Source organism: Cololabis saira, chromosome 5, assembly GCF_033807715.1.
Source record: "Cololabis saira isolate AMF1-May2022 chromosome 5, fColSai1.1, whole genome shotgun sequence".
Lineage (NCBI taxonomy): Eukaryota > Metazoa > Chordata > Actinopteri > Beloniformes > Belonidae > Cololabis > Cololabis saira.
Window position 1 is genome coordinate 26,393,720 of NC_084591.1, and position 14,915 is coordinate 26,408,634.

General features: G+C 45.0%; 1 protein-coding gene across 8 annotated transcripts in view; it reads right to left on the reverse strand.

Moving 5' to 3' along the window:
- The window catches only part of mical3a (microtubule associated monooxygenase, calponin and LIM domain containing 3a), an 87,625-nt gene that overhangs the window by 21,520 nt on the left and 51,190 nt on the right, over positions 1-14,915 (reverse strand). For 5 of the 8 annotated variants that reach the window (XM_061721374.1, XM_061721375.1, XM_061721371.1 and 2 more), the window contains 12 exons: positions 10,013-10,199; positions 9,277-9,371; positions 9,001-9,094; positions 6,656-6,851; positions 6,234-6,496; positions 5,817-5,909; positions 5,021-5,188; positions 4,494-4,556; positions 3,298-3,372; positions 2,299-2,412; positions 2,133-2,212; positions 7-2,047 (listed from right to left, as the gene is read on the reverse strand). In XM_061721374.1, coding sequence (XP_061577358.1) covers positions 7-2,047; positions 2,133-2,212; positions 2,299-2,412; positions 3,298-3,372; positions 4,494-4,556; positions 5,021-5,188; positions 5,817-5,909; positions 6,234-6,496; positions 6,656-6,851; positions 9,001-9,094; positions 9,277-9,371; positions 10,013-10,199 — 3,469 coding nt within the window. Of the gene's footprint in view, positions 1-6; positions 2,048-2,132; positions 2,213-2,298; positions 2,413-3,297; positions 3,373-4,493; positions 4,557-5,020; positions 5,189-5,816; positions 5,910-6,233; positions 6,497-6,655; positions 6,852-9,000; positions 9,095-9,276; positions 9,372-10,012; positions 10,200-10,560; positions 10,675-12,736; positions 12,833-14,190; positions 14,302-14,720; positions 14,826-14,915 lie in introns of all 8 variants that reach the window. The other 3 variants (XM_061721366.1, XM_061721368.1, XM_061721372.1) reach the window with 3 other exon arrangements.

Consider the following 14,915-nt stretch of genomic DNA (forward strand, 5'->3'; position numbering starts at 1 on the left):
AACTACCTGCAGATTTTCCGATAGGGGACGTCCTTTTCTTCCCAGAGTCCTGCGTGGTGGAGCTGGATGACGGCGTGCTCGGGCAGGATTTGTTATCCTTCTTTTTCTTGTCCTTCTTGTATCCCGAGAAGACGGCCTTCCACAGCGACTTGTGCTTAGGTGGCGTCTCCTCGGTGCCCGAGTTCTTGCTGCTGTCGTTTTTGGCTTTCTTCTCCTTCTTATTCTTGCGCGGCGAGAAGAGGGAGCTCCGCTTTTTGCTTTTACTCGACGAGGAGCCGTCCGAGGACGCCACCGAGCTGTCGAGGCTTTTGTTGCTGCTGAAGAAACGCTCTGGCACGCCCTCCGCCTTCTTCGTCTCCGGAGTCTTCACGGCCGACGCCTTCGGAGATCCGGCTGACCTTTTTCCGTTTTCAGCCGCACTCCAGGCCACTTTGGGTGAAGCACCCTTGTCCGTGTCCGATTCTTTCATTTTGTTGAGCTGCTTAGCCATGGCGTCTTTCAAAACCTGGCTCTTGACAGACTTCTCTCTGGCCCTGATTCTCTCCTCAGCGATCTCCTTGGCTTCTGCCGAAAACTGAGTCGCCCTTTGAGCCTTAGACATCGGGTTGGCTGGAATATTGGGTTTACCATTTTCCATGGCCAACGCCAGATGTAGCGGAGGCTTGCTGGGCTTGCTGCTCGGCGGAGTGGAGTACTTGTTCGTGCTCTTCTCTGGCGTCCGCTCGTCGTACGTTTCCTCCACGTCGTCAGCAAACGGAATCTCTTCCACAGTCTCCACGAATGATTTCCTCACGTCGGCCGGTCGGGGCTTCTTCTTTTCCCGCATGACGACCACCGGAGGCGTTTCCGATGCGGCCTGAGGCGGGGAAACCTTCCTGGGTGCAGGTTTGGGAGCGGCCACGGGGCTCAGCTGAGTCCTGGGTGCGGGAACGGGGGACTTGCGTTGTGCTGGCTCTTTGGCGCGTTCGGGCGGAAGCTGGTCCGTCCCGTTGCTCCAGGACACCTGGGGCCTCTGCTGCCGGAGCACGGCCGGAGACTGGTTAGCTGGCACCGGTGGTGGCGGGCTGGAAGGTGGGGTGAGCATGATGGAGTCGGATGTGTTGTAGCTGTCGCTGTTCACCGTCTGGCTGGTGGCCAGGCTTCCATTCAGGCCCAAGCCCGAGCTGCTGCTCATGTCCCGCTTATCCGAGCCATCGCTCTTGGCCTCCGCAGGAGCGATGGGGGTAATAACCTGACCCTCGAGAGTGATGTTCAGTCTGCGGATGACGGTGCGGCCGGTAAAGGCAGGCTTCTGCTCCTCTGACACTTTTGGTGTCTGGGTCTTAGCAGGAGCAGGCTCCTGCGGTGGAGTCTTACTGACACTCTTCTCCAAGATTTTACTGCTGCGGTCCAGAGGAGTCAGGCCGAGGCTCTTCCTTATCTCGGCACTCTTCAACCAAAACTCCTCAATGATGTCCGCTTTCTTTGACAGAGTCTCTTCACTGGAGGAATCCGAAGACACCGAAGGTTCGGGAGTGCCCTCGTCCGTCTTGGTCCCGGGCGTGGAGGTGACCACGGCAACCGGCTGAGTCCTGACAGGCGAATCTGTGGCGAGGGGCGACGAGGGCTCGTGGCAAGGTAAGGGTTGGGCACAGATGGGAGAGAGAGGGTTCCCTGTGAGGGGGCAGATGGAGCGGTGAGGGTAAACGGGAGGTGTAGGTGTGCGAGTCTCCGGGAGGGGGGCTGGCTGGGAGCAGATTGGCGAGGTCATGGGTGACCTGACGGGTGACCTGACGGGTGACCTGACGGGTGACTCGACGACTGGCTTCCCCGGGGAGACGAAGGGTGATGTGGCGGCTGAAGCGGTAGGTGAAGAGGACGAGACGTTGACGGGAGCAGCAGGGGAAGCAGGAGACGGGACAGAGGAAGAAGCCGGGACTTGGGTTGGCGACGGCGGGCTCAGTGGGCTCCTGACAGCAGGACACACGGCCGCCTCCTCAGGCGTTGCCTCCTCGGTTATGAAAGGATCTGTGAAAAAGTGGGTGCCAGGAGACTTCGCTGGAGTCACCTGGAACGAAACGGTCAAATTGAGGATTTAGTCAAAACACAGGACGTGGCGTACCTTCAACTGGAGAAAAGTGATAATATCTCACCTGTGGTTCAGGCTCCGGTGATGGCTCGACGGGAGAAAGAACAATATCCTCTTTTTGCACTGGACTGATGCTGGATGGTTCTGGATTCAAAAACAACAGAAAATGACACCGCTTATCATTTATGTAAAAAGATCCTTTTAGAAAGACGATTCATCGTGACATGTACCGATGCTAGAGGCCATGCCGAGACTTTCCGGTGTCTTGTTTTCCTCATAAGGTGCTTCGTTGTCCTCTGATTGGTGCAAACGAGCCTCAGCTTCTGCATCCGAAGGGATGTCATCTGGAATTGAAAATAACAGTGTAGACGTGATGGTCAGCTGAAGGTGAGAACTTCTCATTTATCCACTTACCCTGAAAAGTAGATTTTAATGGATCACAAATTCAACTCATCCTTGTTCCTTAACTCCCACTGGAGGAATTTGGGCACCTTTATAAAATATCTGCTTGAGATCAACCCAAATATAGGAACTAATGAAACGATATCTTTTGCAAATCGCACCCGCTCTCAAAATGCTAATACAGCTCCCCTCCGCTGGGCTCGGCAGCTATATTCACTCCATCTCGTCATGTGTGAAATCGTGAGCTACTTCTGGCGTCTCAACAGAGATAAATCTTACGTCGTTGCGCCTCGGTCCGTAAGATAACCATATTTTAAAACTACAGACATAAAAGGCTTTTTAACTGGCAGGCTTGTCCGCCTGGGAAGAAGAGTTTGGTCCACTGAACCAGAACTGCAACGACTAAACCATCACAGCAGAAATCTTTAATTTAATCTAATATGAATGCATTTCACGCGTGCGTCACTACCCGTCGAACATGTCCTGTAAAGTCTGGGATCCCTATTAAGATTTTACCAGACCTGACATTTACCATATTGCTTCCCATAAGCAGCCTCATTGGTTTCTGCACCCGTCTCCTCCACATCTTTATCCTCTGTGACCTCTCTTTGGGAAAGGGCGAGGGCTGGGCTGAAGCCGAACCCAGAAGCATTTTTATACGTCTGTTCCTGCCAACCATCATTTCTGTTTTCCCAGGCCCAACCAGAGCTATAAATGTGAATAACTACCGGTATGTCACTTATTCCATTCCCAATTACATGTTAAAAATAAAAACAACAACAAAAACAAACGAGAGGGGGAAAAAAAACAGATTAATTATAGTTTACCCTGATCCAACTCTGCATCAAGCTCCACATCTGGACTGTCAGCTTCTGCTTCCAGTTCTTCATCTTCACAGAGTTCTGCCGTGGGAGAGAAAACCAGGAGAGGGGGTAAGTAATCACGCTGCCTGTCACATTCTGTCTTTAGTCAATAACAGTGAAAAGGCTTTTTCGATTCCCTAACAGACTGTGCTTGAATGAACTTCCCTCAGAAGTCTTTGCTGTAGCTCAAACGCCATCAGCACCAATTTTGAAAAATGGAGCGCAGAAAAAAGTAAGAACGGACTTTAAAATCATATCCAATTTTACTTCAAGCAGCGCAAGGAAATCATCTGGCAAAAAGCACACGAATCATACAGCAATAGTCTGTCAGTATTTCAAAAAAAAAAAAAGAATAGCATTAGTGAAAGAACACATGCAGTGGTCCATCTTCAGATCAGCCGGTGGGAAATACTTCAATCAAGCACAAGCGCAGTTAGCAGCTGTTAAATGACAGCCAGCAAGCAACTTTTTTTTTTTATAGGAAGGACCTTTCTTTTTCCTCCAAATTAAACCACCTAAAAATAAGGAAGTCACTCAAAAATTTTAATTTGCAAACTTTCATAATTTCTTCTTAGAACACTTAGCAGGCCTCTGCTCATGTGGATACTCAGAAACCCGCCTAAGGACCACCTGAGAGGGTTTGAGCCGGAGGCCCGCTCGTGAACATGACATGTGAAGGACCCTCATTTTACTTATTTAAGCTTTTAAAACCGATGAAGTACCTAAACAGCGTTATGCTCTTAGCTCCGTGCAACTATAAGTGGCACCTAGGAGTTAGTAGAAACACGGTAAAAGTAAGGGTGAATTCAAAGTAAAGTAGTTTGTGTATCAAGGTGAGAAACTCAACCCTTGATAGCTCGTTCTGTGCAACATAGTGCCTCGTAGCATGATGTGCAGCGTAAGTTAAAAAAACAACGCATTTCTGGAAGGTGGAAGGGCAGAATGGAAAGTTTGGTGATGTATAAGGTGGAATAAAATTGGTGGTGATCTGATCCCAGGAGAGCAGGACTCTGGAGAGTGAGAAGCCGGACACCAAGCATGCTTGTGAGTTGGCTGCTCTTTGCGCGTGGATCTGCATGCTCCAGGAAAAGGCCAGCAAAGAGACAGAGAGGATACGAATCTAAAATGGGATCTCAGGATCCCATTTAAGTCTGTGCTACCTCCAGACAAGGACTCCAACCAGACTCTCACTGCTTCATGTCGGGTGGATGTGTGGGCGGGAGCTACTTTCAAACCCGGAAGATTCAGAACAGCAACGGATAGATGGCAGGGACATGACGGTAAAGCAATTAGACACATGGGAAAGAACACAAAAGAACAAAGCAGAACAAAAATCAAAAAGTGGAACTGACAAGAGGGTTACACATTGCACTGGGATGGAGTTGAAGAACATTACATTCTCCTCAGAGGAATCATAGCGGCTCTGAATGACAAATAAAAAAAAAAAAGGTTGAACTCAAAATTAGACATTCCAAGAAAAAAAAGCAATGTTACAAAAATGTACAAAATGAGAAATGATTAAAACAAAAAGAAATCAGCTGAGGGTTAGTTGGGGGAGATGGGTCCTCCTGTCGCAGACGCAGGCGTGCAAACAGAACAGCAGCGAGAACACTGCTGAAATGAGACCGTGATCCTCAACACAGCGAGGGCCCCGGCCCTCCCTGGAGCAGCACCCTGGGTGGGTTACCTGTGGAGGAGGAGGGCTGCGGGATCTCACAGGGCTGGGGGAGATGGAGGGCTGCTGAGGCCAGCTGACCTTCCACGTCTCCCTCAGAGTCCAAGTGGGTTCTCCCCAAACTTGGAAGGCTGTTTGGATCCACGGGCAGCAGGACTTGTTGGATGTGCAGGTTCCTGGCTAAATATGTGTTGCAATGGTGTCGGGATGAGAGGAGGTTGAATGAATCCAGGAATCAAGAAAGGAAGATTTAAAAAGGAAAACAAAAAAAAAAACAATGAGGACAAGAGTGTTGGGAGAGTTAAGAAGAGAAGAAGAGAAGAAGGGATACAAATAAAGGAGAGAATTGAGAAACACAGTTACACAACTGCAATGAATATAATTTCAAGATGTGAAGTAAAAGGGAGGCGGCATGCACTTCTCCACTGCAAAAGAGTCAAACAGAAAACTCAACTTCAAAGATTAAAAAGGTTATCAGAAGAAATAACAGCCAGATGCTGAAAATAAAAATTCTGCCACTCAATATCAAATCATAACAGCACACTTGAGGGGGAAAAGAAAAAAAAAAGGAAATCACTGGGATTCCTTAAATTAGTATTTCAAAGCCAAATATCTAACGGATAAAGTAGCAGGTTAAAGGGCTCACGGTAAAAGGAAATACAATTCCTTCAAAACAGAACTGCAACCGAACAAACCAAAACACGGGATAGAAAACAGCAACAAACTCTTCTTACAAAAGTCTTTTTAAAAGGAGTTAAATCACGCTCAAAGTGACCGCAAACACAACCACAGGCAGTTCTGTTGCTACCTTTAAATGTACCAACATCCTCGACGTCTGCGAGGTACTTCTCCAGCCAAAAGCCTGACTGGAGCTCTCTGTCCCAGGGGCAGTAATCCCCCTCTGACAGCAGGTGGAGACAAATACCCCCCCCCAAATGAACAGACAACATACACATGCGGTGTATGAGGACACAGGGGTGGGTGGGGTTGGGGTGTTGAGAAGGGGGAAGAAAACAGAGGATGAAGAACAACATCGGAGACAGAAAGACGACACATAAAACAAATTCTGACAAACACGAGGTGGAGTTTTAAAACTGTCCTAATAAGGAAAATGAAGTCTGGACAGAGAGAGAAGACAGTCCTACATTTAAAAAGGAACAATTATAATTTCAAGCCTAACAGCAGCCGTGATGCAATTGCAACAACAATGAAAAAGAAAATTCACCATCGCTTGATTCTTCCTCTTCATCTTCCTCCTCATCCTCTTCCTCTTCATCCACGTCTCCATCCCTGCTGACCGCATCTGCCGGAGCCTGACTCTCCGACTCCTCGTCGCAGCTGCCCCTTAGTTTGGCGTGGAGCTCCACCGCCTCCTTCCAGGGAACACCACCGAGGTCCGAAGGGCTGGGAAGCTGCTCTTCTCCCTCTCCCTCTCCCTCCACCTCCTCCTCCTGTTCATCTTCCTCTTCCATGTCTGACTCTGAGCTACTGTTGGGTGCGGGGGATAAAGCAGTCAAAGGGTAAGGGCAAGCGTAAAGGAGAATAACAAACATCAAAAGCAGAACCTACTTCAGAGTACATATATAAATGAAAACAGAGGAAAACAGCATCACATGGCTTGAAAACAGGACGATGTTGGAGCTCTACCTGGAGCCCAGCTCGGCGTCCGCGGCCTTGTCCAGCACGCTGCTGAGGTTGTGCTCTGCCAGCGTCTCCTCCGGCACCTCCTCCAGCTCCTCCTCCTTCTGCAGGGACAGGCGGTAGTTCTCCAGCTCGATGCGCTCCGGAGTTCCCCGCAGTCGCTTCGCCAAACTGGGCTCCTGGAGGCCGTTGACCTCTGGCGCTGCAGCCGAGCACGGTGTGAAGATCCCCCAGACAAAGGTGCGCGGGTCAGCAGCAAGGTGCGGGTGAGCGTGGCGAGAGAGGAGAGAGGGAGCACAAAAATGCAACTGTGAATCAACTCGGGTCACAGACGGACAGACGATGAGCATAACCCTCTCCAGTGAAGATAAGTGTCAACCAACAGATACTGAGTATGATAACCGTGCAAGACTCAGTTCTCCATTACAGTTGACTGTACACAGGTGATTCCACCATTCTCCTCGAACCAATATGACAAACTGACAAGGACACGACAGTTAAGTTCTGTTATTCAATTTATTGCAACAACAAAACACAAGCTTAACACACTAAAATACTTCTGCTAAACTCCAGTTAAATACACAAGGCAGGTGCCTTGCCTTAATCCCATCCTGAAAGCCTTAAAACTGTATTTTCTGGAAAAAATATATACTTAATGAAAGGAAAAGACAAGGGATTGACGCAGGGTTTTACTGCATCTGTCAGGGATTTAAGCCGCCATGAACTCCAATTAAGAGAAGCAAAGTGACGAGGCCGTGAGCCATTACCCCCCAGGAAAATGTGTGACGATGAATATGTCATTTATGATACTTTATCTTATGTATTTTACTGTTAAAGATTTAAAATTCCTTCTCTCTTTCATATTTTGATGCAAACCAAAATGTATTTAAAGTGTTCAGCATTTACACAGTTGGTGGCTTATTTGTCCCTCAAAATGTTTAGAATTAGATGCATCCTTAATTAAATACAACTAAATGGAGAGTAATATTTGAATATTAGTGAACTTCAGGTACATAAACAATGATAAAGAACTTCCTGTTATGTAGATTTTATCTGTCAAGTCTGATGTTATTTCTTTATTAACTAAACCCTTATACTAATTTCAAATCTTGTCATAATCCAGAAGGGATGTTAAATAAGCTGAAACCTACGTATTTAATAGTGTAAGTTTGTATTCTACACTTGCCACACAGTGCAGCAGGCCTAACTCTTTACTTACATTTATAATGCTTCTCTAAAGCGTCCCCTTCGGCTCCGTTTAGTCTCACCTACGTTTCCACTCAACTCTGATATTCACAGCAATTAAAGCAGAAAAAGACGTCCTGCATCAAGCAAACACAAGTCGTCTGTCGAGGGTGAAGAGGTGGGGGAAATGCAGGGGGGGAGGGATAAACGTCACAGGGGCGCCAGAAAAAAGGCACTAATTCAAGCACTGGGGAAGCTCTCAGTTTTAAGATGCTCTGATAGGAGGGGGAAAGGTAAAGCTCACAAAGCACTGATACAGGCACTTCATCACACAAGAGTAGCTACCAGGAAAAGGAAAGACAACTTACAAGAAAGAGAGGCACATCACAGAGCAGGCATTAAAAAAACAACGCTTCACACAAGAGAAAGTAGAGCTAAAAAGAGTAATCACAGGCCACTGAAGGTGCACAACAATCACAAAAAGAGGAAAGCTTGGCTCTTAATTAAAAGCAGACAGGCAACTTCAGATCTAGGAGTCTAATGCAATAATGCACATTTTCAAGTTTAAGTTTACTACTGTTACTGGAACATCTTTTACAGGGAGAGCTAACCAGACTGAAGAAAGGAATGAGTCTGATGAGCCCGCTTTTAATTCCCAAGCCAAGGAAAAACAAACAGATGCACCATTCACTTTTAAGATAATTCTTCCAAGGTGCAATTTAACTGCCAATCAGAAGTTATAAAACATTTCTCAGAGAAACATGAATGATGCATCTTCAAGGAATATATTAACCACTAAAACAGCATCACAAGATTTATACAAACAATTCAGGTTCAGAGAGTCAGTACAATCTAAGTCTACAGAGTTCCAGTCACGTTAGTCTGCATAAAAGGAAACAATGCGAGTAAACCGTAAAATAAAAGAAATAAACTAAAAAGGTTCGGGATGTGAGAGTCATGCTAGAGGAGGTTGAGCAGGACATTGATGGTGAAACAGCAAAAGAGATAGATGCAGTAGGAACACAGGAAGGGAGAATCTAGGGGGTTTTGTGCCACCTGGTGGCAGGTCCAGGAGAGCGTGCGGCGGAGGGTACGCAGAGGGATTCCCACACCCATGGCCAGACGGCAGGACACAGCCACGACACTGACACAGGAAGTTCGAGTACCTGAAGGTTGGAGCTCTGCAGAAGAGGCCGTTGCTGCCAGCGGCCTTCCGGGGGCATCTACGGTTGCCATGGGGCTTTGGGGCGTCTGGTTATCCTGAAAACATAGAGGTGTAATTCATGTCAGCCACCACTAATTTCAGGAGAAAGAAGGGATTTTAGAGGACCAGAGTCCAACATGATGTTCTCCCTGCCGAGATGTCACAGATTTTGGAAAAAGACACACACAGGATCTACATCAGTGCTAATTTTGAGCAGGAAAGTAAGCGAAACGGGTACCTTAGCTGAGGCTGGAGCAGGAGAGGGAGCAGGCCTCTTCCTCTGAGCATAGCCAGACAGGCGGTAACAGTAGTGAGGCTTGCAGTAAAATTTCCCTGGAAGCCCAAAACAAAAAAAAGTCAGAGCATATAAACACACATTTTTAGTGCTGTGCTAATTTTTTCACTGACAAAAGAGTCCATAGGCTCCATCTGTCCTGTAAAACAGAACAGTGTTGTGTGCAGTCTAAAATAAGAGAAGCCCTTTGTGTTTCAACTCAGACCGTCAGTGGGTTTTAGTCCCCCTCTGAAAAACAGCCACCGTATCTCTCTGAACAATGTTCTGCCTGTCCCGGAGCACAATAGACACCTCCCAGTGAGGACGGACACTGAATCATGAGACTGCACTCGGCCCCGAGGTCAATACAAGCTAATGGAACGGGTTCCAGCGGAGCGCTGCACACATAAAACCTTTCATGTTGTAACGACAAAAAGTAGAAAACCCTAATGAAAATATATGTATTATAAAATGATAATAATGCTGGTCTTAGTTTTTATGTTGCTTTTAGACCATTTGTTTGGGAATGTTTTGGATCAGGTCAGTGGGTGTGGAGAGAAGCTGATGTCCAATCCTGCCACTCGAGGGCGCTGGAGATGCAGCTCAGGTTCAAGTTTTTGATTTCGTACTTATTCTCAACATCTTTTAAACATCCTTTTAAACATAAATGACAATGTTTTCATTCTAAGGTTAGTCTTACCATCCTCCACATCGAAGGCATACGAGGACAGTCGGAGCGTCGTGTTGCAGTACTCGCACTTGAAGCAGCTGCGATGGAAGAACTTCCCCTCTGCACTGAGCCTCTCCATCACATACACACGCTTTCGACAGAAGAAGCAGACGTCGCTGCCTCCAATGTTGACAGGGAACTCTTTCCTGAGAGAGCCCTGCAGGGGAAAGATATACGTGAATCAGTATTTAGATCAACAGAAAGAAAACACTGAGGGGTGGCGAGTTAAGGAGGATAGAGGGAGGATTCATTACACTATATTATAAAACATTCATTTGACAAGCCAAGCACTTAAACCAGACCGCTATAGATATATTCTGAGTATTTATAATATTTCTATTATATTATAAATAATACCAAAAGGTAAGTCGTCAGACCAAACTCTCCAAGTTCCAGGCACATCATTTGCAAGCGCGCACACGCCCCTAAAAAGTTAACCTGAAAGAATTTCACAAAAAACTAAACAAACTTGTGTGTGATTTGTGCAACCACTTCTATCCTACACACACTGTGCTTACCAAATCCCTTTTTTCTGGCACATGTGAGGGCTCGGACTCTTCCTGAGACTGAAGCTGACTGGCTATCTGTTCAGCCCGTGAGCTCACTCCCCCTGTGTACATCCTTACATAGTGCTATCGACAGCGTAAGGAAAAAAGGAAAGAGAGGAAAAACAAACAAAAAAAAAACAAAACAAAGATGGATAAATATTAGAAATGAAGAAAATAGACAACATAAGGAAGATGTGTGTTTACATCAGTGCTGAAACAGAGCGAAAAACAGGACCATCCAAGGACTTAGACATGACAAATGTTTGCATGCTTGACTGATCAGGTGTTAAGATGTAGCGTCATCCTCACGCATGCAGCTACAAACCAAGCAGAGTTCATACCAACAACTCCCAAACAGCTAAACATAACTTCTGTCCTGATTTAAAAATAAATAAATACCAGATTTTGTGGACCATTAGGTGCACCGCATTATAAGGCGTAATATCAATGAACGGGTCTATTTTTATACATTAGGCACACCGCATGAACGCGCATGATAAAACATATATAAAAGCAAAACAAAACGGTCTCGTAAGTCGAACTTTATTCAACTCATTCACAACAACTCAGAATATTGTTCAGCTGTAACTAATACAGAAAAATACACTCACATTTTAAATCTTCCACGAATCCACAAATAAAAAGTGGCGGAGGTAAGCGTTGTACTACTGTACATCCTGTTCTCTGATTGGTTCATTCTTTGCCAGCGATGGACACCTAAAGTTAGTGTGAGGTTGGAACAACGTTGTATTCTAACATTTGATTATAACTGGATTATGATATAGATTTGAAAAGTGGGTTTACTCTAAAAACCTAATGTTAGCTTGACGTTTAATTACAGTAAGGTAACACTAAATGATGGATGATGTTCGCTGGCCAGAACTACATAATTAGTGATCTAACGGTGTCTGACGTTGCAACCCGTATCGAACCAAGGACTGACTTTAATGTGTCAGCTGAACGGTCCGATAATAACCAATTCAATTCAATTTTATTTGTATAGCGTCTAATACAACAGATGTTGTCTCTAGACGCTTTCCAGAGACCCAGAACATGACCCCCGAGCAATTATTACATAAACAATGGCAGGTAAAAAATCTCCTATAGGGAGAAAAGCCTTAAGCCAAACAGTGGCAAGAAAAAAACTCCCCTATAGGAGGAAAGAAACCTTGAGCAGGACCAGGATCAAAAGGGGGGACCCTCCTGCCGAAGGCCAGACTGGGAGGGTCGGGGACGTCAACAGCACAGCAGGCATGTGGAAGCAGCAGCGGGATGACCCATCAAGTAAGGGTCAACTATCTGTATATTTTCTGATGTTAATTATGTTACAATATGAAGCGCTTCTGTATCATTTGACAGTAGTTTTCTACAGCTTTGCATGTTTAAACACACATGCAACACACAAGCAATGAATTACTGGAAAATAGATGAGAGGGCCCCAAATATGGTAAAAAAACCCCACTATTTCAGTTGTTTTTTGTAGTTTTGTAGACCTCAAGTCAACATTTACGATATTAAATCATCTTTAGTTTTAATCCAGAATTAATCTACACCAGGATTAGACTTCACTCCTCTAAACCTCTGATGCAGTTTATTCTCCGTACGTGAAGAATCAAGGTCATCTGAAATACGAGCCAAACAAGTCATGAAAACTTAATGAAGACAAGATTTGAGCCTATTTCTGTGCTGCAGTCTCACTGCAGTGCAAACCTGCAACCTCCGCACAGTGAGATCCGTCAAAGTCATCAAGGGAATTGCACAAAATTAGATCTTTACTGCCAAGCTACTCTTCCAGTCGAGACAACAAAAATACGCAGTAGTAGTAGGGGAAAGTAACCAAAGGAATCAATAGCAGAATATATGGCTAGAACACTTCATCTGTTCATTCCCAGAGACAGATTAGTCACCCACATATTAATCACTGACACCAAATTACATTTTTAATTTGCTTGACATAAGGTCTGTTTTTTGTGTGTGTGTCAACAAGATGCTAGACTTTAGAGCAAATCTCCAGTCAGTTCAGCCATGTTAAGCAATTTCTTCAACTACAGTAAGTAAGCCAATGCATCTTTCTGAAACAAACCAAGTGCAGGCGATGTGTGTCGGCATCACGGCACTCATTAGTTCTCTGGTGCAAAGTGACTACCTGTCTCAAGTCGTCACCGGTGGAAGGGGGAGAATCGGGGGGACTATGCCCTCGGGCCAGGTGCCACTGTTCCATAAAAAAACGTGAGGGTTTTTTCTTAGGTTTTCACATAAACAGGGAGAGAGGAGAGCTGTTAAAAGTTGAATACTAATCAAGGTAGATTTATTCAACTGGATTACTTCACTTTGTGTAATAATTGTTACATAACATCTTCACTGCCTTTATATTACAATTTATTCTCGTATGTTAGCATGCACACTTCATGTTTTATTCAAATGTCGGTAGGACTCAATCCCAGGGGTGTGACTAGGATCACTTAACTCACGAGTCAGAACAATACAGTTCACTGGGTTCAAGAGAACGAGATTATATTTGTCCATTACTTTGAAGAAAACTTGGGAGTTGAAAGAAATGTGTTGCAAAAAAGCCTTTTACTCGTCAGGCTGTGAAAACAATGCAACATGTTTTATAAAGAAAATATATTAATGACCAGGCGTGAACTAGCATGGGCTTTTGAGAATGTACCTCTTTTACACAACAATAAAATTAACTATTCATCTGTTTTTTTTCCGAGTATAAAAGTACAAACAAAGCACAAATCTGCAAATACTGGATGCCAAAAAAATTAAAAAAATCCAACTCCAATATCGTGTTTGTGTGTTGGCTGCAGTTTCGCCAACATGTCAGTATGGCCTTTAAGCCAGCCTATTGGCTGGCTTAAAAGTCCCAAAATGACATTATGACGGAATATAGTGTTTAACATGTTGACTCGACGCGAAATAAAAAGCATCAAGCCGACGCTGGGTTTATACAAATGGCTGGTTGCTTTGCTAAGCGCGGTAGCACGATGATTACAGATGAGGAAGTGATAATGGGCAGCCATTGGCTGAGACGACTGTCAATCAATCATAGTAGAACTAAATGTAATGCTTTATACACATTCTCCTGGGTGTGAAATCAAGAGATTGAGACCAAAACCTTCTGTTTTTTTTAAACCAGTCTGTGAATATGTTTATTTCTGCTCTATAGTTGGACATTTTAAACTGTTTTATTAGTTGACCCCGTTATTGGAGCCTGCCTCCAGAGGCCAGTCCAGGAACTGCAACGGATCTTGGTTCCGGATGAGTCTCAACCCGGGAAGTAAGATGGTTGGCGCTTGTTTTACAGTTGTTCTACAGGCTGTCTTTCTTCTTCTTTTTGTGGTTTTCTGGCAGACTAAAAGTAGTACGGATGTCTTTCTTCAACAGGCTGGTTCATGATACGGGTTTTCACGCAAAATAGCTTTTCTTTTTAATATCACAAGATCTCATGATACAGGATCTCGTCACACCCCTACTAAACCCTGAATGCTCATACGATGCACTGTTTTATCAGTTGACCCGACCTGCATCTTTCCTCGTGAATGAACATGTAGAGAAGTTTCAGGCTGTCTGTGTTAGCGGGAGGAGATTCACCTGGGGTCTGGCTGACTTGCCCTCCAACTGAGAGGCAAGTTGCTCAGCCCTCTCCTGAATACTAAGCACATACACGGGCATGTGATGAGAGTCCTGAGGCTTTGCTGGCTCCTGCAGAGAAATAATTGATTCAATCACCCAAGGGATATACTTTAAGAAGAAAAGTGTATATTACTCTGTTTTTGAACGGAACTAAAAATGCAACCTACTTTTCAAAAAAAAAAAAAAAACCTTCTCATTGTGGCTCAAACCAAGACTAGTGTGTCTGCCACCGCTGTCGAAATCCAAGCTGACAGCCTTTAATTCATGCAGTAACACAAGCCTGTGTAAATAAACTATAAGAGTGATGCCCTGCAGTTAGTAAGTGACTCTAGTACAAATACCCAGCAAAAACTAGACTATAATTGTATACATAAACACCAAAAAAAAAAGAAGAAGAATCTTTGTTCTCAGTGGTGCAAACTTTCATAAGAGGTTATGTGTTGACACGGCAGAGGGTGAGTCTCACTCCACAACAGCAAAACCCTGACCTTTCTGAAAGCATCGGGAGAGGACAGTGGTGAAGTGGCACTTACAGCCAGGCCCCGGGACAATTGCCACTGCTCTAAAAAGAAACGGGACGGCTTTTTCTTTGGCTAGCGAGGAGGAAAGGACAGGTAAAAAAAAAACAAGGAAAACTATCATATTTTAACCATCTCTTGACGTGTGCGAGGAGAAATGAGCTA